This window comes from Trematomus bernacchii, unplaced genomic scaffold (genome assembly GCF_902827165.1).
Source record: "Trematomus bernacchii unplaced genomic scaffold, fTreBer1.1, whole genome shotgun sequence".
NCBI lineage: Eukaryota > Metazoa > Chordata > Actinopteri > Perciformes > Nototheniidae > Trematomus > Trematomus bernacchii.
Window position 1 is genome coordinate 717721 of NW_022987888.1, and position 25901 is coordinate 743621.

Consider the following 25901-nt stretch of genomic DNA (forward strand, 5'->3'; position numbering starts at 1 on the left):
AGAGTCTAACTGCCATGAGAAAATCTAATCAATGTTCCAAAATCCGCCACTAGATGTCGCTCATTGTACCAATACGGTTTATTTAATACATATCATATTATTATTATAGTAAAAGGGCTCGCTTTGGCAACAACCTGATCCATACAGGCAGCCCTAAATAATAACAAGTAACCATCGTGTGTGGTGCTATCTGTAGTTGTCTGTCTTATTTTTTGTTGATTTCATATTGGACTGATTCTATAATTTAGGGTGCATTTCACATCAACAAAACAGTACAAAGAAAGTGTTCTTTCTCAATAGAACAATCAGTGGTTCAAGTTAGTATATTCCTCAGTGTAACATATCCACTAGTTGCAAAGCTTAAACATTTTTATTTATTTTTTTATTTTAAGGGAAAGGATGTTTTCACTACTCAGTTTGTCAACTATGTTACGGACAAACTTGATGTCATTACAATCATTTGATTAAGTCCTGCACTTCAAGTAAAATCAAATTTGAAAGGCTCTTGAGTCTATTCTACCATATATCCAAAGATTTTTTAAAGTTTAAAAAATAATTGTATTAAAGTTTTGTTTTTTCATGTGATATGTTCAGCACTGTCATTAAGTTTAGGGATATTTTGTATTATAAAACTACCATACAGGTCATTTTGATAGTTTTAAGAGATGTCATGTAAAACTCCAACCTGTGTAGATATACATTATACTATAAAGGATATCAGAAGCACTATTTTAGATATTTTAAATTTGAAAAAATGAGGTGCAACATAGTTGACAATGAAAGTCAAACATTTGACGCAAATAACATAGTTGACTGGACACATTATTAACCATCAGCACTATGTTAATTTCAAGGCAGAAGTGCAAAATTCCATTGATAATGATGTGTAATGACGTCTACATGTCATACAAATTGTCAACTAGGTTACCTGTCAACTAAGTTACTACAGTTATTACAGTACTGGGTAACTCAGTTGACAGGTAACCTAGTTGACAATTTCCCTATTTTGACCCATCATTTCAATGGTAGGCCTTGCCTGGATGACCACATGTCATTTTCTTGAACAGGTTAACATCACATTTGAACATATAATTGAATTAAAATCATTAAACAATTGTAAACCATAACAATGTACGTAACATTGTTGATTGTCAATGAGTATATTAATTGACCATGTGCTATTATACATAAAATATTGTAAAAATGTAGAGGACAATCACCACAGTGTGTTCAAAATGTCTGCCAAAGAGGAACATGGCATCATGTGATGCTGGTGACATGGTATTGGGACAAACCATTTTTGAGTTAAAGGGGGAAGTTCTGTTAGTAACATAGTTGACAGAACTTTTGCGGACATTCATATATTAAGATATTTAAATTATTTAAAGGGGGAAATCAATTAAAAATATGTTATTATTCTTTAGTATTTAGACTTTTGAAATAAATGAATCATTTTTTAAATTTACTTTAATGGTTTTTATTCATTATTTTGAAACCAAGACACCCTCAACTGAAAAACGGACATAGCAAAAACTGACAATTTAAGAACATCATGACACATTTCAAGCTAAATAAAGCATAGGATGCACATAATGTTTGTGTGATATTATAACATGCTTTCCAATAATAGGCAAAATATGATATTTTTGAAGAAAATAGTTAGAATAATTATAATTATCATCAATGGACATCAATGGACATGGAATGTACCCTAAATTGTAGAATCACTCAGTGCTGTGAAAATGAATGTCCCCCTGGGGACAATAAATCTAAACTAATTTAATATTCAATCCCACACATGGCGAATGAGAACATACATTCGTAATTGACCTTGTTTAAAGCACTTTTGTGTGTAATACTCTGGATTTAGTTGACACTACTAGCCGAGTTTCTTTTATCCAATATCCTGCGGGCAGGTACATGGAATTAGAAGTAGAAGAAGAAGAAGTAGTAGAAGAAGAAATACGCTAATGCTACAAACAGGCACAACACTGTTACTCTGTTTTTGCTGACATGTAACATTTTATTTCACATTGCTCTGTTTTTTAACGCACAACATTTTCGGGAGTTTCAACCGGGTACCGGCCACCAAAAACGGGGACTTTGCCCGGAAAACGTTGTGGCTTTTTTACATGTTGCCTGACTGCCTGCCCACATATCTGATCTAGACATAGTAACATGTATTGGGGAGTATAATTATTTAAAGTTATTTAATAATTTTGACATTTATTGTACTTTTTGATGGATGACTGATGCTCAAAGTGAGGGGGCAAAGAATACAATTGAGGGGCGCCGGGCCCGCCTGAATCTCTCTTTGAAGTACCCGGATTCACCTTTGTTCGAGCAGACAGGGATGCGAACTCGGGGAAAACCAGAGGAGGTGGTATTTGTGTGTATATTAATGATATGTGGTGCCGATCATACTCAGTAAAATGTAAAACCTTTGATCCCAACGTAGAAATTCTCGGCATGATGTTAAGACCCTTCTGCTGCTGTGACGCAAGTCAAATTTCAGACTTGATCTGACAAATAAAGTAATATCGTATCGTAAAACGGTAAATGTGTCCATTTTATTATAATATATTATAAATATTTTGTATGGGACCGTTGCCAAAACTAAGCAACTTATGAAATCAGATGTATTTATTAACACTGCTGAGAGACCCTGACGGAGTTCAGGAGGGGGAGCACTACCCCGAAACGACGAAAATTACGGCCCCACCCACCTTTGGGGGAAAACAACGCTGTCATTTGAATGGCGGTCAATACAAATTCTGAAGTTTTTGCCAATCCGATCAGACATTTTTGAAAACCGTGGATTTTTGGATCTTCAGAGAGCCCGATTACGATGGCCAGTCAGGCAAACAATTACATTAAATCATTGGAAATCGACAATCGGGCTCGATATATGGTTAAATTAAAATCAGTAGGCGAGGCTGTAATTTCTCCACCTGTTACTCTCATGAGCGAGGCGGAAAATAATTGTTGTATCATGCCAAAAAGCTGCTGTATCGTTTATTGCACCTCAAACATTAAAACAAATCCAGAGCTCAGTGTTTCTGTCCTTCCTCTAAGAACAAAGGTCAGTAAAAGAAGAGCTCTGTGCCTTCAGGCTTGATCGCCATTCAAATGACTGGGCGGGACGTGTAAAGTGACATCGGTGTTACTCTCATCTATGGACATCGATAGCCTACTGCTATATTTAACCATATATCGAGCCCGATCGTCGATTTCCAATGATTTAATGTAATGTTTGCCTGACTGGCCATTGTAATCGGGCTCTTTGAAGATCCAAAAATCCACGGTTTTCTTACATTTCTGATCGGATTGGCAAAAACTTCAGAATTTACATTGACCGCCATTCAAATGACAGCTTTGTTTTCCCCAAAAAGTGGGCGGAGCCGTACTTTCTGCCCAGAAGTGACGCATGTGTCACACTCATCTATGGGGCGGTTTGGAATGGGGTTAGTTAGCCATGCTGTGGTGACTCCATGATGAGAGCAGCACATCCGGGTACTTTACCTCTATCATGGTCATGGTCCCGCCCCTTTTTTGGTGAAAATATATACTATTGAACAATTCTCTGTCATGTGACTGACGGTGAGTCTTTTCTGAGGTTCATCACATCAAATAGTTAACAATACTTTGACCGTTTTTTTTCTTCTAGGAGCCCAACTACGATGGTCACAAAGCAACAATTAAACAATGTAATTCGAAATCAATGATCGGTTTCGTCTTAAAGTTTAATTTAAATTAATAGATTTATGAATCTTGAAACGCTTCTGCCCATTCACTTTGAATGGGGTGACGTCACTTTGCCTCACTTTTTGCTGCATTGTGGGCAGGCGAGCGGAGATTTTCAGGATTTTCAGGATTCAAAGTTGAGCAATGTTCAACTTTTGAAGCTGAGGTGGAAGCGTCAGCCAATCAAATCCCGTGTATGCAAATCTGACAGTTCAAGCGCTAGCCAATCAAACCGCGTGTATGCTGGGAGAGACATACCGCAGGTCATTTCCTCATATTCCAAAAAATGGAGGAGAAATTAGCGGTAGGGAATCACCCGGTGCTTTATGACCAGTCCCTATTTACCTACCGGGATATAAACCGGAGGAGCCAGGCATGGAGGGAGGTGGCAGAGACAGTGGTAGGTTTTCGCCTGTTTGGGGAGTTTATATCCAGTTTACTTCGGGCTTTTTTGCTTCGTATGTCGGTGGGCGGGAGATTCATGTGATTGGTTGTTGGTGCCTTGCTCGCAAAAAATCCCCAAGCTTCAGATACGCCCACCTCCAAGATATTTTTAACGCTGCTGTGTGGACGGGCCGTTACGGAGCCTTCTCTTCAATATTGTTTCCACATAGAGCATTTTGCGCTGCTCTTTTCCAATGTGGAAGCAGAATGTGTGAAAGCATACAGCACGATGCGGGGTGTGTCTCTAGACATCTTTAGACTGGAATAGCGGGGCCCAGTACGTGAACTCACCTCGCAGCCGGTGCACACGCCAGGATAGAGGACATCAGACTCCATAGAAAACTTGCTCGAGTCCGAGTCCAAGTCGGAGCGTCAATGTACAAGTCGAGTCCGAGTCATCGTGGGGGGAAAAATTCACGAGTCCGAGTCCGAGTCCAAGTCAGCGTACGCGATAATTCACGAGTCCGAGTCCGAGTCCAAGTCATCGTGTGCGCGAATTCACGAGTCCAAGTCCGAGTCGCGTCAATCAGTGTGCGAGTCCGAGTCGAGTCACGAGTCCCGAAAATCGGCACTCGAGTCCGAGTCCAGGACTCCATCTCTGCGTTATACTGCAACAATAACCGCGGTGAAGTTAGTTTTAGGTTGGATATTCGACGGACATTCGCGGACCCGCCAGCAGCGTCAGTTTCCCGGACCCGCCAGCAGCGTCAGTTTAACGGGGAGATCTTCTCCGCGAAACGAGGCTTTCACTTAGGGACCATCAACAAATGACTTTTACAATTACACAAGAAAAATGTTCTTTTAAATAAATCGACAGCTTCTCGATCGTGTGAATGTGAAGCAAATTCACTCTAGAGCATACATTTATTGAACACACCTCTTTTTATTGCATTTTAATACTTTAAATACGTTTTATTCATATTTTTGATGGAAACATTTGCATATTTCTTCAATAACTGCTAGGTAGTGTGACATAATGACTCAAAATCAGTGCTGGATCAAATAACTACACTTGCTGCATAGGACACAACTCTTTTTATTGCATTTTAATACTTTAAATATCTTTATATTAATATTTTGATAGAAAAATGAGCATATTGCTTCAATACCTTCCAGGTCATGTGACCTAATCACTCAAAATCAGTGCTGGGTCAAAGAACTACACTGGCTGCATAGAACACACCTCTTTGTATTGCATTTTAATACTTTAAATATTTTATATCAATATTTTTGATGGAAAAATTAGCTTATTTCTTCAATACCTTCCAGGTCATGTGACCTAAGAAAAAACCCTGAATGTTTCATAGAAATATTAATATTAAATAGAGGATGTAATATTATCCGATATAAAGAGCTGTTTCTATTGTGTACAGACCAGTATTCAATTCAGAAAGTGATTTTGAGTCATTAGATATTGAAGAAATAAGCTAAGCTAAGCTAATAAGCTAATTTGCAATGTAAAGAGGTGTGTCCTAAGCAGCAAGTGTAGTTCTTTGAGCCAGCATTGATTTTTGAGTGATTAGGTCACATGACCTGGAAGGTATTGAAGCAATATGCTTATTTTTCCATCAAAATATTAATATAAAATATTTAAAGTATTAAAATGCAATAAAAAGAGGTGTGTCCTATGAAGCAAGTGTAGTTCTTTGAGCCAGCATTGATTTTGAGTGATTAGGTCACATGACCTGGAAGGTATTGAAGAAATAAGCTAATTTTTCCATCAAAAATATTGATATAAAATATTTAGAGTTTAAAATGCAATAAAAAGAGGTGTGTCCTATGCAGCCAGTGTAGTTATTTGAGCCAGCACTGATTTTGAGTCATTAGGTCACATGATCTAGAAGTTATTGAAGAAATATGCAAATGTTTCCATCAAAATATTAATAAAACGTATTTAAAGTATTAAAATGCAATAACAAGAAGTGTGTTCAACAAATGTATGCTCTAGAGTGGATTTGCTTCACATTCACTCGATCGGGAAGCTGTTGATTTAAAAAGAACATTTTTCTTGTGTAATTGAAAAGTCATTTGTTGATGGTCCCTAAGTGAAAGCCTCGTTTCGCGCAGAAGATCTCCCCGTCGTAATACAGCCAGCAGCAGGGGAAACTGACGCTGGCTGGTCCGCGAATGTCCGTCGAATATCCAACCTAAAACTAACTTCACCGCGGTGCAACAATAAACATGATTAAAAAAAAAAAGGTACATTACGATCAATATCTTAAATCCTACCACAAAAACATTATCATAATTGATGAATACAAAAATATATATATATTAACAAAAAAAAAGTTAAAGAAATATAGAATATACCTTTTATTTAACAGTAAAAATGAGAAAAAAAATGAATATTACAATAAAAAGAGAGATCTTTTATAATAAAGATGCAAATGCTGAAAATCAGATTATCCTCTCGCAAAGATAAACATCTCTATAATTCTTATTTTTTTTTATGTAACACAACTACAGATAAAATGGAGGCTGTGGTGACCGATTTCACACATGCGAGGTGAGAGACAGAAGCAGGAAGCTGCTGCCTCTCAATAAAACTGTATGATGAGAGTCAGCCAGTCAGCATGGAGCTCACCACACTGTGCACGGTGCTCGGTGAGTAGACTATATATCGTTACAGTATTTATTCTATTTATCGTGTTCTACGTATCATCAGAATCAGATTTATTGCAGACTGAGTGTCAAGGAATCTGCTTTGGAATGAAGATTTAAAAAAGGACCAAATATAGAACTTTTTTAAACATCTACTTGTATACAATTCAAACAATTCAATACATTATTTACAATAAATAGACAAAATACTATATCATACTACAAATAACTTAAAAATTATAAGAGTAATATGTACATTTTTCCCAATTCATGCATTTTACAAGCAGCGTAAAGTCGCTTGCACAATTGTATTTCTTTATTTCTTTGTCTTAAGAAAGCATATTTGAATCTTGAATAACATCTACTATAAGTGTTGTTATTTACTTTCTCTTATTTAAAAGTTATCCTTGCTTCATGAAACTTTCTGTTGCATCTTCACAGCGGAAACTAAACGAGGGAATAATCTTTAACGAATAATACTCAAAATGATATATCAGCAATCAACTGCTCCTAGTACTAGACTCTAGTGATGTGTCGGTCGCGAACGAGCCGGCTCAAAGAGCCGGCTCTTTTAAGTGAACGACGGGAGCCGGCTCGCGCCCGCGAACGAGCCGTTTTTTTTTTTGTTATTTTGTTGTTGTTAAGTAATACAAGACAGAATGATATGATGATCTCCGCGCTACAGCTGCTCCGTGCATGCATGCAGTGACATGTAATATCCAAGGATTAGAGACTGTTGGATGCTGCTGTTTTGAGCATTGCAATACATTTATTTTTATTATGTTTTTTTATGATTAGAGACGGTTGGATGCTGCTGTTTTGAGCATTGCAATATATTTATTTTCACTATGTTATTTATTTATGATTATCCTTGGGCTCAGCAAAGATTTGATGTCAGCTGTTGCTGTCTTTTTTTCTATAGTTAATACTGAAATAGAGCCCTGCTGTTTTGTCAGGGCCTTTTCTTTAAATATAATTTTAAAATGTCGATACAGTAGCCCCTTTTATTAAATGTCTATGCTTAAGTTTTTATCTCAATCTCAATCTTTATTTATTTATATAGCACATTTAAAACAACCTTCAGTTGACCAAAGTGCTGTACAGGCAATAAATATTAAATAACACAATGGGAGTACAATAATAAAACAATAATTAAAAACATGATAAAAAGCACAATAACTAGAAAAATATTTTTTTAAAAACACATACAAATGTAAAAATGTAATGTTCAACTAGTATTAAAAGCCAGTGCAAAGAGGTGAGTTTTTAGCTGAGATTTAAAAAGTTCAATAGACTCAGCAGTCCGGATATGTACTGGGAGGCTGTTCCACAGTCTAGGAGATGCAACACTGAAAGCCCTGTCACCTCGGGTTTTGTTATAGGTGTTGCTATCTGCTTTGTGTAGCGTGGTTCAACAAGCAAGTCTGTGCATTCATTGGGTGGTATCAGAGAGATACAAGGGTCTGTAAATGCAATGAAAACAATTGGCCACAGCAAATAATTGATATTAAACATGTAATTTTTACTTTTGAATACTTCAGTACAAAGGATGTATTGAATAATTTAAGTGATATGTGTACACATATAAATCATTAGTCAAAACAGGGCTACATTTGATTGAATTATAAAAGGTATAATATGTGGTAAACTGAAGAGCCGTTTGGGAGCCGAAAGAGCCGGCTCTTCTTGGTGAGCCGAGCCAAATGATCCGGCTCACCAAGAAGAGCCGGAATTCCCATCACTACTAGACTCCTGGTACTAGGAAGGGTTAAAAGCAGAGAACACATTTCACTGTGTGCTGTGTGCTCTGCATGTGTGACCATTAAAGAGGGTTTCATCCCTCCCAATTCTAATGATTTTATCCAATAAAGGTGAATCATCCTCATCTTTACGCAGCTCTACCTGATTGTATTTAACTGTAGCTTTGATAAACTACTTTTCACACTTTCCTCATGTGGTTTCCTATGTTTGCATCACCTTAAAAGCAGAGATGTGCAAGATGCAGCTTTGTCTTCAAAACGATTATCTTGTTGTGGTTTCAGGCCAACATATGAAAGCAGCTAAATGCAATGTGATCTGAAGCTGCAGATCTGGCTGATTTCAGACAGACCGAGAGGGAATTGTGTTGTAATAAATAGAGAATATACTAAACAAAATTACCGTGACAATATTACCTGACAGTGAACGCAGCTAAGAGGTTTGTTTCTGATCACATTGACGCCTCACTTATTGCTCGAATAAGATCCGTTGTGAAACAAAAAGAAAGACCTTGTGAGGAGGGTTATTGAACGTCTAAATTTAGTTTTTCTGCAAAACTGTTTTCTGGTGAGGTGCAATTACAATTTTAAAATCTCTTTTTTCTTTCCTTGCAGCCACTCTGAGAGTCCTGCCCAACAAATCCCAGTTCTTTAGATACGAGTCTGTCTCTTTTAGCTGTGAGGGAAACTCTTCTGAGTGGAAAGTGAAGAGGAACACATCCAAAAACACAAATGAAGATTGTCCAAATTCCCCCGAAAAAAATCCCAACCACTTTGTTATTGATGACCTTTACACCTCTGACTCTGGGGTTTACTGGTGTGAGTCTGAGCCAGGAAGGTGCAGCAACAGCGTCAACATCACTGTGACCGGTGGGTTTCAACAACAACAGTTTGAACATGCTAATTCATCAGCATTGGTGGTACGTTCAAGTTCAACCTGGTCTCACCAGAATGCGTGACTCCACCACGACTCCTTAACACCGCATTGCGTGGTGGAGTCACGAACTTTGCTACATTTACGTGTCTGCACAACGCAAACAACCCCAATGTAAAGTGAATGAGGCTCCTTTGTCGTGGTGCACCCACGCATTTCTACAACGTCCAGCAGTGAGCTTTTATTCTATAAAACGTTTTTAAAATCTACTTTATAGCTTGTAGTAACTCACAGGAGGCTTCTTTTATTTTATTTGTATTCATAATAATTTTTATTTTTCGTCAGAATGTATTATGGTGCATTATTTACCAATGTTTGTTCTCAAAAAACAGTGCATTGTGTGTAATACAACTGTGATATTTATTCAATTAGTTCGTTTTTAAGGAAGGCCAGAGCTTCAGCTGTGTCAAATAGATTGTTCCCTTTAGTTAACGTTATTTAAAAGATAATTATATTCCTATTTGATCAAGTCCCCTTTATTGTATTACGGACCCAAAGAGCTGAGCGTCCATTCCCATTGGATAACGGAGGATTTTACACCCGGAAGTAAGTATTCTCCTTACTGTCGATTGATTTTATTTACAGTGATATCTGCACTACTTATCAACTCCAAAACACCAGATTATCCTTGTTAATTACACAACATTGATTGGTTTAAATTGTGTACAATGCTTTTGTATTTTCCCCTTTCGATTCGGAGAAACAAATATTTTATCAGAGTGTGTGGATGGCAGAAGACACTACACTACCCAGAATCCTCAGCTATGGGACTACACCATGTGCTTAGAACGTGTCCTACCCCCCCCCCCCCCCCCCCCCCCCCCCCCCCTCACAGGCTCCTCCAACAGTGCAACACAATAAAACAGATAGGCTACACAGAACAAATAGTGCAAGTAAATACAAAAAGAAAATAGAAAATAGTAACAAGTGAAATAGTGCAATACGAGTCTATATACAAGTGTACAAGTGATTGGAATATGATATATTAGATAAATAATTTCTAAGTAGCAGCCAGATGAATGTTATGGATGTTGTTTCTAAGTTCAGGTGTTTAATAGTCTTATGGCCTGTGGGATGAAACTGTCCCTGAGTCTGGTGGTTTTAGTCCGGATGCTGCAGTACCGTTTGCCAGACGGCAGCAGACAGAACAGTTTGTGGCTGGGGTGTTGGGGGTCTTTTATAATCCTGAGGGCTTTCTTTAAGGTGAACCTGGTATTTTTACTCCACTACATTTATTTTAGTTACTTACTTTACAGATTTGGATTAATGTTGTGAAATATAAACAACCCTTAAATCAGACTTTAGTTACACCTGAGTAAAATTCAGTGAATTCAGCCAACAATCAGGCGAGATATTTGGTAGTGGGTGCTTGAGAAGACTAAATATTTATCTGCAGATCCCTATAAAGCATATTCATTACTAGTTATTCTCTGCTAATAGTTAATTAAAAACTGTATATAATGGCTATTTTGCACATCCCTTTCAAGATTTCAAGATTTTCTAAGGTTTATTGACATATCATATACACAACTACGGTGTAGTTATGCAATGAATGAAAAACTTGGGTCACAGGTTCCTCAACAGTGCATTACAATACATCTATCGATATCTGTGTACCTCCACCATTAAACATATTCTGCATATTTCTTATACTATCTACATACATCTTATAAGAGTATAATTAATATGTATAATATCAGTTAAAATAAGTGCTTCAACATAGTTAACATTGCAGGAAAGTTGATTGTCAAGTTCCAAAACAAACCATGCAATATATTAGACGTTAAGTACTTTGTCAGGCTTAATATCTGTAGATACCCCCAAAGCTTTTTTCTTATTCAAAAGAAGACCTTAACCTAAAGTATTCTTTAATGTTTAAATAAAGTCTTATTAGTTTGTCTGTTTTGCACATCCTCCTATCAGGCACTAAACTGTTTTATTGTAGAGATCACTTACAGTATCTTCTTGATATTTTCTATTCTATATTATTTATATCATTGACCTTCCACTTTCCCACTATATTAAGAGTATGTACTCTTAATATTTAAATGTTTTCATCAAATATAACACATTCAAAAGTGCTTTACAAAATGAAAGACATTAAGAAAAAGGCATTTTAAAACAGTCATTAAAAAGCAACACAATCTACCTGCATTGCAAGTACTCTAAACGTGTAATAACGTGCTTTAACCAGTAGGAGGTGCGGGTTAAAAAGCTGTCAAGTTTATAGTGTTAACAAAATAAAATATACTGCTGTTTCTGGTTTAGTTTACGACGGATATATTCTGTTATTGTTTTGATATTTGTAACACAAAAGTGATGTAAAAAACCCACAGCAACACAGAAAAGATGGTCTTAACATGACCCAGCGGTCTAGTAGTTAATAAAAAACAATAATATCAAAACAAATTATTACTACTAACTTTATTGTGAAATTAAAATAGAACGGTAAAAGAATAGTTTCCGGTCTATTCTGAGGCCCGATCTCTGTAGATAAATAAAGAACTACGACAGATGTGTAATATTTAATGCAGCCAAACCATTCATTACAATGCATTCATGTGATGACTTTCAAAGAGTAAAGCAAGCACTGCTGAATAAAGTATGATTTGATCTTTTACGAAACGTTTTTTTCATATGGAATGCAGTTGGAGGTCAACCAATCACAGAGCTTGAGGCAAAGCGGAACAATAGCTGAGGATTCTGTGTAGTGTAGTGTCTTCGGCCATCCTAAACTCTGAACACATATTTGTTTCTCCGAATCGAAGGGGAAAATTACAAAAGCATTATACACAATTTAAACCAATCAATGTTGTGTAATTAACAAGGATAATCTGGTGTTTTTGAGTCGATGAGTACTGCAGATATCACTGTAAATAAAATCAATCGACAGTAAGGAGAATACTTACTTCCGGGTGTAAAATCCTCCGTTATCCAATGGGAATGGACGCTCAGCTCTTTGGGTCCGTAATACAATAAAGGGGACTTGATCAAATAGGAATATAATTATCTTTTAAATAACGTTAACTAAAGGGAACAATCTATTTGACACAGCTGAAGCTCTGGCCTTCCTTAAAAACGAACTAATTGAATAAAAATCACAGTTGTATTACACACAATGCACTGTTTTTTGAGAACAAACATTGGTAAATAATGCACCATAATACATTCTGACGAAAAATAAAAATTATTATGAATACAAATAAAATAAAAGAAGCCTCCCGTGAGTTACTACAAGCTATAAAGTAGATTTTAAAAACGTTTTATAGAATAAAAGCTCACTGCTGGACATTGTAGAAATGCGTGTTGTCACCACGACAAAGGAGCCTCATTCACTTTACATTGGGGTTGTTTGCGTGGTGCAGACACGTAAATGTAGCAAAGTTCGTGACTCCACCACGCACTGCGGTGTTAAGGAGTCGTGGTGGAGTCACGCATTCTGGTGAGACCAGGTTGTTCAAGTGCTGCTAACAACCTGTTTCTGTGGTTTTCTTACATGCAACTTCTTGTTATAGCAGGGTTTGCTTTAAGGTGGTAGACAAGTTGCTTACACAGTGTTGAACATGTTTTTGTCTTAACATTTTAAAATGTTCAATTCATAAAAGTTAATTGTAAGATTTGTCTTCAGCGTTCAGTTGTAGTTCTGTTTTCGCTCTCTAGTGTACCTTCTGGTTCCGAAATAACAAGATGGCAATGGCTAAAGACTAAGTGAGACCAAAAACTGTCGACAAACCAAGTAGGCAACGTCCAAAAATTGCCAAAAACAAAGATGGCAACGGCTAAAAACCATGATGCTTATGGCCAAAGACAGAGACGGCCAAAACCCATTGAAACCAATATAGGGACGCCCAAATGGCGAAGGCCAAAAACTAGGATAGCAACAGCAACATTCGGCGATAGCCAAAAGGCTCCAAAAACAAAGATTATGATGTCCAAAAACGTCAAAAACGATGATGGCCGAAACCATGATGTTGACGACCAAACGCAACCACAAAAACGAGAAGGCCAAAAATCATTGAAATCCAAGGTGTGGACACCCAATGGGGATGGCCAAAAACCAAAAATGGGGATGGCCAAAGACAAAGAAGGCAACAGCCAAAAGCAGTTAAAAACAAAGATTATGATGGTCAAAAAACACTTGAAAACTTGGAAATGCCCAAACCGCCAATCTGGATGCTTTAAAACCAGAATCCACAAACCAACAGGTGATGCCACAGTGGCTAAATACATTAAACAATCTTTGGATACGACACTGAACTTCTAGTTTTTCTTGTTTGGTTACTTCACATGTTTCTGTCTTCAGGTGGCTCTGTGATCCTGGAGAGTCCTTCTGTTCCTGTGATGGAGGGAGAATCTGTGACCCTGATCTGCAGAAACCAGACCTCCACCCTGTCAGCTGACTTTTATAAAGATGGCCGCCTCATCAGTAGCAGCTCTTCAGGAAACATCACCATCCACAGGGTTTCTAAATCTGATGAAGGACTCTACAAGTGTAACATCTCTGATGGTGGACAATCACCAGACAGTTGGCTGGCTGTCAGAGGTGAGATCAGCCTTAAAGGTCCAGAAAACATATTCTACTATCTCTGATCCCCTCATTTCAATCCACTCCAAATTATAATGTGTTTGTCCTTGGCCTATGATACACCGTTACACCAAATTTCAGGGAAATCGGGCGAGTAATTCTTCTGTTATCTTGCTAAACATTTATTGTAAAGCACTCGGACATGATGTATACTTTCAGTTTCTGCATGAGGCCAACCTGTGGTATTTCTGTTTAGCAGCAGTGCATCAGGAGTCGCCTGCCCCCCCCTCCCTTGTTCTGGTTTTACTTCCTGTGTTTGGCGTGTGCCTCGCGCTGGGCTCTCTGATGCTGCTCGGCCTCTGGAGGAACCACAAAGGTCAGCCTGCATCTCCAGAAAATAACATTATGCATTCTTCCGTTTCAGCTATACTTTGATATGAGGAGGTTGCACAAACACTTTACTGCGGGGAAACTCCTTAAAGTGGTTATGAAGTAAATACATTAAAAAAAAAGTGTTAAGTGTCTCTACTTTAAAGAGTCCTCTCCTGCTGATGTTCAGGTGTATATCAGTATGTAGTGTCTCTACTTTAAAGAGTCCTCTCCTGCTGATGTTCAGGTGTATATCAGTATTTAGTGTCTCTACTTTAAAGAGTCCTCTCCTGCTGATGTTCAGGTGTATATCAGTATGTAGTGTCTCTACTTTAAAGAGTCCTCTCCTGCTGATGTTCAGGTGTATATCAGTATGTAGTGTCTCTACTTTAAAGAGTCCTCTCCTGCTGATGTTCAGGTGTATATCAGTATTTAGTGTCTCTACTTTAAAGAGTCCTCTCCTGCTGATGTTCAGGTGTATATCAGTATGTAGTGTCTCTACTTTAAAGAGTCCTCTCCTGCTGATGTTCAGGTGTATATCAGTATGTAGTGTCTCTACTTTAAAGAGTCCTCTCCTGCTGATGTTCAGGTGTATATCAGTATTTAGTGTCTCTACTTTAAAGAGTCCTCTCCTGCTGATGTGCAGGTGTTTATCAGTATGTAGTGTCTCTACTTTAAAGAGTCCTCTCCTGCTGATGTTCAGGTGTATATCAGTATGTAGTGTCTCTACTTTAAAGAGTCCTCTCCTGCTGATGTTCACGTATAATGTGTTGGAGCGCTAGACAATAGAAGCGCGAGTGTTACATAGTGATGTCACTGCAAGTAAAAAGTTAAATTCAGCTTGTTTGTGTTACAGGTGAAGATGAAGCAGACGTTGATTACACCAATGTTACCGTCACACAGGAAGGGCTGCCAATCAGGATCAGAGGTATTCTACTTTTAACTTCCCTATATTTATTTTAAATCGTACATCTACCTATCTTACAGATACAGATAAAGTGGTAACGTATGTTTAACATGAAACCCGAGCACACCTGAAACAACGATAAAGAATATCATTTTTTTGTTATTTCTGGGATAAAATATTAGAAAACTCTCAAATTTGAAGATTTGCTGCTTTTTCTTTACATTTTCTTTATTAATAAAAAATAATATATAGTTTGTACTCTTATTTCATTTAGGACACTTGTTAAATACTCAAAATTAAGTGCCATTAAGTGTATTTTCCAGCGTAAGTATTAGTACTATTACTGAAGTAAATGATCTAGACTGTTCCTACACTATTGACATAATAATTACATCATGATACAGAGCATAACATCACGTGATAAAAACTGTTACGTAACATTGAGAAACTGCTCTCTGTTTCGGTTGTCTGTCGCTTTAAGAGGAAGCCCCGCCCCCTCACAGTTTCCTACGCTCCTATTGGGTCACACTTGGATATCACTATGGTAACAGTAATGCAAAACAATTGGCTGGAAACCAAAGTTTCACCGTTACGGACCGTCCACACAGCAGCGTTAAAAAATCTTGAAACGCTTCTGCCCATTCACTTTGAATGGGGTGACGTCACTTTCCCTCACTTTTCGCCGAACTGCATTGTGGGCAGGCGAGCGGAGATCTTCAGGATTTTCAGGATTCAAAGTTGAACAATGTTCAACTTTTGAGGCTGAGGTGGAAGCGTCAGCCAATCAAATCCTGTGTACGCAAATCTGACAGTTCAAGCTCGAGCCAATCAAACCGCGTGTATGCTGGGAGAGACATACCGCAGGTCATTTCCTCATATTACAAAAAATGGAGGAGAAATTAGCGGTAGGGAATCACCCGGTGCTTTATGACCAGTCCCTATTTACCTACCGGGATACAAACCGGAGGAGCCAGGCATGGAGGGAGGTGGCAGAGACAGTGGTATGTTTTCGCCTGTTTGGGGAGTTTATATCCAGTTTACTTCAAACTTTTTTGCTTCGTATGTCGGGGGCGGGAGATTCATGTGATTGGTTGTTGGTGCCTTGCTCGCAAAAAATCCCCAAGCTTCAGATACGCCCACCTCCAAGATTTTTTTAACGCTGCTGTGTGGACGGTCCGTTACTATCAGAAACTCAATGATCTACAACAGGGGTCGGCAACCTTTTTGATATGAAGTGCCATTCTAAAAAAAAAATTGTATCAGCGTGCCGACGATCGTGAATTATGAAAGGGGGGGGGGGGGGGGGGGGGGGTTGAAGAGCTCGACGAAAACACTCGTGAAAAGTGATGTTAAAAACTCAGTTAATGGGGCTCATTCACTGGCGCTTCCACAAACAACCAACATAATTGTTACATTCAAATGAAGTACATTATTCAAGTTTACATTAACTTTGGATAATAACACGGGAGAAATGAGCGGAAGCGCTCTCTTTTCCTCTCTCCCCCTCTCTCTCTCTCCTGACAGCCTGTCAGTATCTCATGCAGCTCACTGATCCAGTAATGAGTGACAGTGAAGAATAAATGTATTTATAACTAGTTCCAAAGGTAGATAAAATAGCTAAGTGTGTTAGGTCTAACTCTTGTGTGTTTTGCTCCGCTCACCGGTCCGTCACAGCGGGTGGAGCTGCAGGATTTCTGCTTCACACACGTTGCACCGCTATTTTATTGTCATTTTCGGACACCTTAAAATACTGCCAGACTGGTGAAGCGATTTTGGCGAGCTTGTTTTGCCGCACACAGAGAAAAGTGTCATGTATGTTACGTCTCGCGATCGGCCTTTTTAGAGAGCACCGATCGATCGGCAGAGAGTGAGTATCGGCCGATATCGATCGCCACGCAAAAACTGCGGCATTTTTACAGCTCCTTATGGGTAATGCAATTTGTGAAGTGCTTTCCTCTGTGGTGAAACGATCAGCCCTGCACCACGGAGGAAAGCGGCAGAAAGTCGCCTGGAGTTAAAGAGAGTGGGGCTGCGTTGCGTGCATGGCTTCCTTCTGCAGGTAACGGGGAGACGCGCTCTGGCGGCGGTCTCGTTCAGGATCCAAAAATAAAATAATTATTTTGTACACTTATTCCACTTATTCCTAGTGTGCCACTGGTTACGGTGCCGCGTGCCATTGGTGGCACACGTGCCAGGGGTTGCCGACCCCTGATCTACAATAACCAAGGTTACCTTTCTGTTTTTGTATGGATTAGAGTTGAGACATGATACAAACATGTAAATACAACGTGGAAACATACGTGTAAATATAATAAAAATTAAGTTTCAAACTGTTTATTATTATATAAAATAAATGTAAACTTAAAATTCTTCTGAAAGGCCTCGAGGTGCAGGGAAGTAGTGTTTCTATTATTGTGTCCACCTAATGACAGCTGTTCAATAGTCTTTATGTGTTTCCTGTTTAGATGCTGACACGGCATCCACCTACTCCACAGTGAGAACCTGACAGGAACTACAGCTGAGGCCGTTTGAAGATAATTATTGGAAAGACATGTTGTAAAAGAAAATATTTTAAGTCGATGTGTTGTCTTTGTCTTCTTACATCCTGGGATCATTCTAACATGTTATTCTTTAGAATGTTGTATTCATTTGAAACTAGAGAGATTAAAAACGATGAAATAAATGTAAAACAACAAAAAAGCGACGTAAAACAACCTGACATTTTTTTTGAATGTATTTATTTATTTGTTTATTCCACACATGGCAGTTATTTTTAAAACAAAACATGTACACTTATACTTTTTTTTTTTTTTTTTTTTTTTAACCTGTTTCACGCCTTCCCCCCGGTACCGGGCGGATAAACGCGTCATTTGCAGGAAACAACGTCTAAGGAATCTTAATATTGAATAAAACTATGAATGTGTTATATGCATGTAACGGGAAGAAACTCAGCTAACTGATCTTTTTAATTTTTTTTTTCAAAAAAACCCCACAATGCTAGCACTCAGCCTCTGAATTAGCCTCGATCGAAAAAACGGGACCGACAAAGGCACATAAACTCACTCAGAACTCCCTTATTACTTATCCTAGATGCACAACCAAACACTATTTTTTGGTGTCCTGGAGACACTGAATCTAACGGTGCCCACCTCAACACTCAGTGATAAACATTCGCGACGCTATCAACGAAAGCGTACATCATCACATGTGGAGCCAAGAAGCTAAACATGTAAATATGGCTCACCTTGGTCAAAAGTGGTCTTCAATGGCATTAAAACGATAAAAAAACGATGCTGCAGTTAATCCATAGGTTCATCCTATGTGTCTGTGCCTTCTTTGAAATTATTTCTGATAATCCATAAGCAATACAACTGCGTTTTAGTTTCCAAACTCCAGAAGGAGACATTCCTCCAGTTTAGTTTCGCTTTCCACACGCGAAGCGGCAACATTTTTTCTTTATAATGTATGTGTATGTGAGTCTCCTCCTTCGATTCTATTGGCTCTAACGGTCACAAGGGTATGTCAACCAACCAGATCGAGCAAGGGGGGCCAGAGATAGGTCAAATCCACCCAAATGACCCCAGATGGCCCAGTTTTTGGCTAAATCTCTCTAAAAAGATCAAATTTCACTTGTTTTGCATCAATCTTGATACAGGGTACTTATTATATGTTGTACTTTGGATTCCTAAAGCTTTTAGTCTACTAACCCATCATCCAAGGGTAGTTTTCACTATCTGTAAAAAATAATTTTTGGACGGACACTATAATTTACAGTTTTTTACTATGTAAAATCTGAATTTTCTTTAAAATAAAAAACATTTATATTGATTCTGACACTTCTACATCCAACTCACAGGTTTATCATTACTTTGAGAAAAGATTATTAATTTAACCCTTTTAGAAGGGAAGATATGGTCATTTGTTCTGGGAATGTCATTTTCGAGCCTGAGACCTGAAAAACAGGCTCAGAGTGGAACAGGTTAATGGTGGAAAGGAGCAGGGAGAAGAAAATCTTATTTGACCTGCCCCTTCTGAAATACCCACAAAAGGTGCGACATAAGTTACAAAATAACCTAAAAGAGAAGCAAAAGTACCGAGAAAAGTCGATAAGCAATTACAAGATTCACACATCATAAAAAAGGGACATAGTAACAAAAAAGAGAGCAACAAAATGACCAAAAAGGGCCAAAAGCGTACCCAGAGGAGACCAGATAAAACTACAAAAAATGACTGAAGAAATGCAAAATAAACAGAAACATCAACAGCAGCGAAATGCATCAAGGATAACACAGGAACACAGCGTCAGAGAAACTGAGAATTAACAAACTTTATGACACAAATCTCCGCAGGAGGCGTTTGTTTATGTTTCTATCGGCTGGTTGTCACAACTTTTAGAAGTGAATCATCATAGTTGTCTATTTTTTAGCAACGCAGTACATTTTAGTTCCCTTTATAGCCAAACAGGTATTTCCTCATTCCTCTTTCACTGCTTGATGGACGTCATCCAGAGAATTCCTTCCAACACACACCTTAGCACCGAAGACGATAAATACTAAGGATAAATCTGGGATAAATATGTATTTACGTGTAGAACAGTGACATCTACTGGCTAAATAATTCACTACCTGATGAGACCCTCTGTCTTGTTTTATTGTGCTCCGATGGTTCATTCAAAAAGGGTGTTTCAGACTCATTTTCAATGGTCCCTGGGGCTTCAATATCTGAGGAACTCATCCTCAGTTCCACTTCACTGTTGTTTATTTTCCTACAAAGATATTTGGTGAGCCGCGGTTTGCAGACAGCGGCAGAGAGAGACAGTAGAGTTACTGTAACTGCCAGTACAACGTAGATCAAGATGTATCTGTGTCTCTCTGTTGGTCTCTGAGTTTGGAGCTCAGCAGCAGCTGTGGAAAATAAAGTTAGTAAAGTAATGTTGACAGGGAGAAGACCTCTTTTCAGTGAAAAATAAAGACTAAATATTATCCCATTCTGCATCAGAGGTTGCAATGGCTTTGCATCTTTGTTTACCATCAGACTAGAGCTAAAGTCTGCATATTAAAGGTCTCCTATAGGTCTCAGATATATAAGAAACATGTCTATGAAGTGATTTGCTCAAACTCCCAAACAGATCACCCATCCCCCAAACCCCTCTATTTCAGCCCTGTTACTAAAGTGCTGATTCTGGGTCTGTAGCTTTAAGAAAAAAAGAAAACGAGAGCTCATGCAGGAGAATTCTACCGGCAGATTCTCAGCTAAACGCTGCCGTGATTAAACTCCATATCATGTTCCAAACCACATCAAGGATTATCTCTGAAACAGTATGGAGCTCTTTTTCTCTCTCAGGTTTACCACAAGGTGAGTTCCTTTTTATATCCTGCTTCTTTACACATACTCTCTCCAGTACAGGTTAGCTCTGAGTGTTAGCAAAGAGAGAGGGTTTTATTCTCTGACGCTTTGTGAGTCTCCTGACACACCGGGGACACATATTTATGTATAAAAGACATCAAAAAGTGCATTTTGCATGATAGGAGACCTTTAAAGAAGTGCAGTTTGACTGTTAATACAACACTTCTACTGGTTACTCACCAATGACGTTGAGCCAGCATCCCCTAGAGTTATTCCCACCAGGTATGACGCGTATGTCACACCGATAAAACCCAGAGTCACTGGTCCTGAGTCTGGAGACATGAAGTGTGAGGCGTCCTTCTGTGAGGACGTCTTTGTCCCACTGGACTCGTCCTGCAAACTTTGGATCCTGAGACTTTGGGAGTTCAATGCCTTCAAGTAGATGAAACAGGTAGGTTTTGGTAACAGGTTTAGACAGGTAGCAGATGGTAGAAATGGATCTGAGGGAAGCTTTTCTTTTCTTTCTCCACTCCAGGGTGATGTCCTTGTTCTCCTCTGCCTGATAGGAAGCCTGAGTCACATTCACTACAAATGTTCCTGTGGAGGAGACACAGAGGGACTCTTTAAACTGCAGCTATGTTCCTGTGGAGGAGACACAGAGGGACTCTTTAAACTGCAGCTATGTTCCTGTGGAGGAGACACAGAGGGACTCTTTAAACTGCAGCTATGTTCCTGTGGAGGAGACACAGAGGGACTCTTTAAACTGCAGCTATGTTCCTGTGGAGGAGACACAGAGGGACTCTTTAAACTGCAGCTATGTTTCTTTGGAGGATACACAGAGGGACTCTTTAAACTGCAGCCATGTTCCTGTGGAGGAGACACAGAGGGACTCTTTAAACTGCAGCTATAGCCGCGTTCACACCAAGTACTTTTCCCACAGTAGTTCCTGAGAACTTTAGTTCATGAGAGTTCTTTTAGTTCTGATGAACTAAAGCAGATCGCGTTCACACCAAAATGAGTTCCTGGGGGTGGATTAGGCAAATGAGCCGCTGACGTCACTTCTTCTTCTTCTGCTTAGATTTTCCTGGCAGGCCGCAAACAACTTCACGGCGAGTACAGTAGGTGGCGGTATGCACCTTAAAGTTGCAATCCGCCAAAAAACCGAGAGAAGAAGAAGAAAAGCTTCCGCTTCCGCTGTATGCTTCTGTTTACCTTCCGACCTCAGACACGGTATGGAGTTGACGTTTTGGTGCTCGTGTTATACAGCTTCGTAACGGAGTTATTTAAGCCAATAACTCAGCCACAAATAAAAATACAGATCGACCATTCAAATGCAATAGAAATGCTGAGTCGGAGGCGAAGGCGGTTAAGAAGCCTTAACAAAAGGATTGGACCACGAAAAGCACACGCTATGGACATGTTTCGATAGCTGAGGATGATGACCGTTATCACGCCCAAAGAACAGCAATGGTACGTTCATTAAATCACATTAATACTATCTAATGTAGGATTTATGGAGTTATGTAGGGCTAATTTGTGTCTTTGTATGTATTCCAGATATGCGAATACTACGGAACGCGCCGTGTCCCGCGCTCTCTCTGGGTGAACAATAGAACCTCGGCCTGGTGCACACCAATGTGCAGTGGATCAAAGTGGATCTTTTCAACTCCTCTGTATTCGCCTGGAAGCAACCATTGGGGAGACGCAACCTAAACAAATCGCCACGGGGCAAGACACGCGCACAGCCCTTGAGGCATCTGAACAGCATGGAAATTGTAAATTGACAATAAAGCTGATCTTTTGTACTGTGCATTTGGTTCTCTCTTTTATTTACCACAGTCAACAGACACAATTACAATAGTGCAGACACACCTTTGTGCAAAGATTAAATGTCAGTATCAAAACAGTACTCATACTGTATATTTGTATATTAATATGAGTATATTATTATGTTAAATGTGTGTTAAAGACAATGGGATGAGGTTGAAAGCTCTTTAAAAAGCTTTTGTATACCATCTTTACTGTGATAAATACATACATGTTAAGCATACACATCTGAAGAACTACGTTACACACACACACACACACAGGTTAGTCTGTGTACCGCTGCACTGCTGTGGTTTAAACAAAGACAGTCATGATGCTAGTGCCGTGCATGTAGGTTCTCTTTTATTTATCAGAAGCAGATCAATAAGTGTCAGTAGTATCAAAACAATATAATAACAGTGGCAATATATATATAATCACAATAATACAAAATTAACTGTCCCAGGTGTAGGCAATTTGGGGTGAAGTGTCTTGCCCAGGGACACAACGACATCCTGACTGCAGTGGGGTTTGAACCTGTGCTCCCCTGATCCGAACACCAACGCACCAGACCACTGCATCACACGCCTCCCAACAAGTCATTGTACAGTTTATCAACGACAAGTTTTTCTTAATTTTTGTATTGAAGGCCTGTTGGATTTAATCAGCTCGCTTAGCACTGCCAGAAGCCCAGCCTGAAAGGTATTTTGTTGCTCCACCTCGATTCCTGGGCCTTGTGTGAATGCAGCAGCCGTTCGTCGTGCATCTCCTTGGCACGCAGGTCCTCATTCTCCTTGCTGACCATGGCACGGCGGGCCATCGCCATGATGGTGTCAAGGAAGCTGTCATCGCGTGCCCACTTTCCTAAGGTGAAATATGCAAGATACAAGATCAGTTTAATCGCAACAACGACACAACATTGTCCAAATCTGTCTCTGCAGGCACACAACAGGAGGAACACAGGGAACACCTTTGATTTGACTATTAACATTTTAAATGGTGAAGGCACTAGCAATTGGGGGATGGAGGGCTCTCAGGACATGATAGGGACAAATAGATACAAATTAAACGTTTTACAATTTTAATGCAAGCATTAATGATGCTATGAAGCTTTGAATGATTCATACCGTAATAGAATAAGCCACATAGTCTTTAAATAGCCTTAGACACTTGACAGTGACTTTATTTAAAAGTTATTTCTGTCTGTAATGCATCTTTGCACCACATTGACATGATAAGCTGCAACAATCACATTTAAATTAAATAAGTGGAGGTGGAGTGTGACTGTGTGTACGTACCATTTGACGATTGACCAGACGATGTGGACCCCATCTGCAAAGCAAAACAAGTTGATCTTACAAACACTTCCTAACATGTAAACAACGCTCTGTATGAACGTGTGAAGCAGAGTGTTAGCCCACCTTGGGGGAGCGTGTCTGGGGTAAGTTGACGGAGTGTTTCAGCCTTTTGACGGCCTCAGTGATGGCCTGGGTCTCCGTCTCGTCCAGAGCACAGCACAGGTTCTTCAGAGTCTGCACCACCCGCTCCACCGTCTTATACTGGGTGCTCTGAATATAGAGATACACGTTGGTCAGAGGTAGGAAGTAGCGGAGTACAAATACCTCGTTACTGTACTTAAGTACATTCCACTACTTATTTTTCTGATCACTTTTTACTTCTACTTCTTACATTTTGAACACAAATACCTGTACTTTCTACTTCTTACATGTTGAACACAAATACCTGTACTTTCTACTTCTTACATGTTGAACACAAATACCTGTACTTTCTACTTCTTACATGTTGAACACAAATACCTGTACTTTCTACTTCTTACATTTTGAACACAAATACCTGTACTTTCTACTTCTTACATGTTGAACACAAATACCTGTACTTTCTACTTCTTACATTTTGAACACAAATACCTGTACTTTCTACTTCTTACATGTTGAACACTAATACCTGTACTTTCTACTTCTTACATGTTGAACCCAAATACCTGTACTTTCTACTTCTTACATGTTGAACACAAATACCTGTACTTTCTACTTCTTACATGTTGAACACTAATACCTGTACTTTCTACTTCTTACATGTTGAACCCAAATACCTGTACTTTCTACTTCTTACATTTTCCAAACAGGCTGGTTACTTTAGTTTGAATGTGTGTTTGGTGGCGTGATCATTATTATTTAGAGTCATTGCGTGCCTATTGATTTGAACACGATCCGTGTATCCATCATTTCCTGGTCTTCTCTAAAGAAGAGGGACCAATGAAAACGTTGTCATGTTGCCGTTGTTCAGCATGGAAACATTAATTAGCTAACAATGACATTATTGTTCTATTAATATAAAGGGAGGTCAGGTACTCTTTAAAACAGCTGCTAGTTATGGGTACTTTTTACTTAAGTACATTTCAAAGCCTCTTTACTTTTACTTAAGAAGTTTTACCAGAGTATTTCAAACACGAGTATCTGTACTTCTACTTGAGTAAAGGACGGAGGTGTGTGGCGCAGTGGGTAAGTGCATTGGTGTTCGGATCAGGGGAGCACAGGTTCAAACCCCACTGCAGTCAGCATGTCGTTGTGTCCCTGAGACACTTCACCCCAAAGTGCTCCTGTGGGGATTGCCCACAGTATTGAGTAGGTAAGCTTTGGATAAAAGCGTCTAACAAGTGACATGTAATGATTCAAAAAGCTTTTGAATATTGAATAACAAACCAATGTGGTTTACTTGTTATCCACAGTTTAGCTGCTAAATGTTTTTTAGCAATGCTTTTCTTTGTGCTCCACATATCTAAATGTATAAAGTGTGTTTTCACCTCCGTTCCCTCCTGTTTGCTGCAGTATGGCAGCAGCGGTCAGGATGGACCGGGCACAGGGTGTGGAGCTGCCTACTCTCAGCGGGGGGGAACTGAACGTGGAAACTGTGTTTCTCTGAGGGATCCTCCATGTGGTCTGAGAAGCCTTCTGAGGAAACAAGGTCAAACTATTTAGGATAATACAAGGAACAATGTTTAGGCAGTAAATAGAATTTCAATTACATTTCTACTTAAATGTGCAAAAATATTAGAACATCAGTCTTTGTGGCATGCAGGTAATCAACTGTTTAAGCTTTTACCATTAACATGTAGAATGAATGTTGCAAATTAGAGCAACTACAATCTATTGTTTACCTCAGTGTAGCCACAGAGGTCCAGCTAGCATGCTAATTGCTAACGTTATATTATCGTTTTATCCCGGAGGGGAAAACTAGTTTCTAATCCTGAGAGAAACACCTCGCCTGAAACACACGATTAGTGCCATGAGTTAGTGAAGCAAATTACAGAACATTGCACACTTATTCACAAGTCAAAACGTGTTCATAGCGGGCATGGATGAGAATAGCTAGCTAGCTAGATGTTATTAGCCAGCTTAGACCTAACGTTAGCAAGTTCTACCATGGCTAGCTCGATCTACTGAGCAA

The 25901-nt window shown here is 39.0% G+C and overlaps 1 protein-coding gene and 2 long non-coding RNA genes across 6 annotated transcripts in view; 1 reads left to right on the forward strand and 2 right to left on the reverse strand.

Moving 5' to 3' along the window:
* LOC117469832 (Fc receptor-like protein 5) overlaps positions 1-17849 on the forward strand; it is an 86790-nt gene extending 68941 nt beyond the window's left edge. The window contains exons 1-6 of one of the 4 annotated variants that reach the window (XM_034114282.1): positions 6754-6792; positions 9162-9416; positions 13784-14023; positions 14262-14381; positions 15231-15302; positions 17747-17849. In XM_034114282.1, the coding sequence (XP_033970173.1) occupies positions 6762-6792; positions 9162-9416; positions 13784-14023; positions 14262-14381; positions 15231-15302; positions 17747-17787 (759 nt within the window). In that variant the 5' untranslated portion in view covers positions 6754-6761 and the 3' untranslated portion in view covers positions 17788-17849. Of the gene's footprint in view, positions 1-6753; positions 6793-9161; positions 9417-13783; positions 14024-14261; positions 14382-15230; positions 15303-17746 lie in introns of those variants that run through there. The other 3 variants (XM_034114280.1, XM_034114281.1, XM_034114283.1) reach the window with 3 other exon arrangements.
* A 1412-nt stretch (positions 17850-19261) lies between these two features.
* Positions 19262-21084, reverse strand: LOC117469845. The gene is made up of 2 exons (XR_004554626.1): positions 20868-21084; positions 19262-20185 (listed from the first exon to the last, which is right to left on the reverse strand). It is a non-coding gene; the product is annotated as an uncharacterized LOC117469845 (long non-coding RNA).
* A 2175-nt stretch (positions 21085-23259) lies between these two features.
* LOC117469843 lies at positions 23260-25315 on the reverse strand. The gene is made up of 4 exons (XR_004554622.1): positions 25258-25315; positions 23855-24001; positions 23732-23765; positions 23260-23297 (listed from the first exon to the last, which is right to left on the reverse strand). It is a non-coding gene; the product is annotated as an uncharacterized LOC117469843 (long non-coding RNA).
* Between the last annotated feature and the right edge of the window lie 586 nt (positions 25316-25901).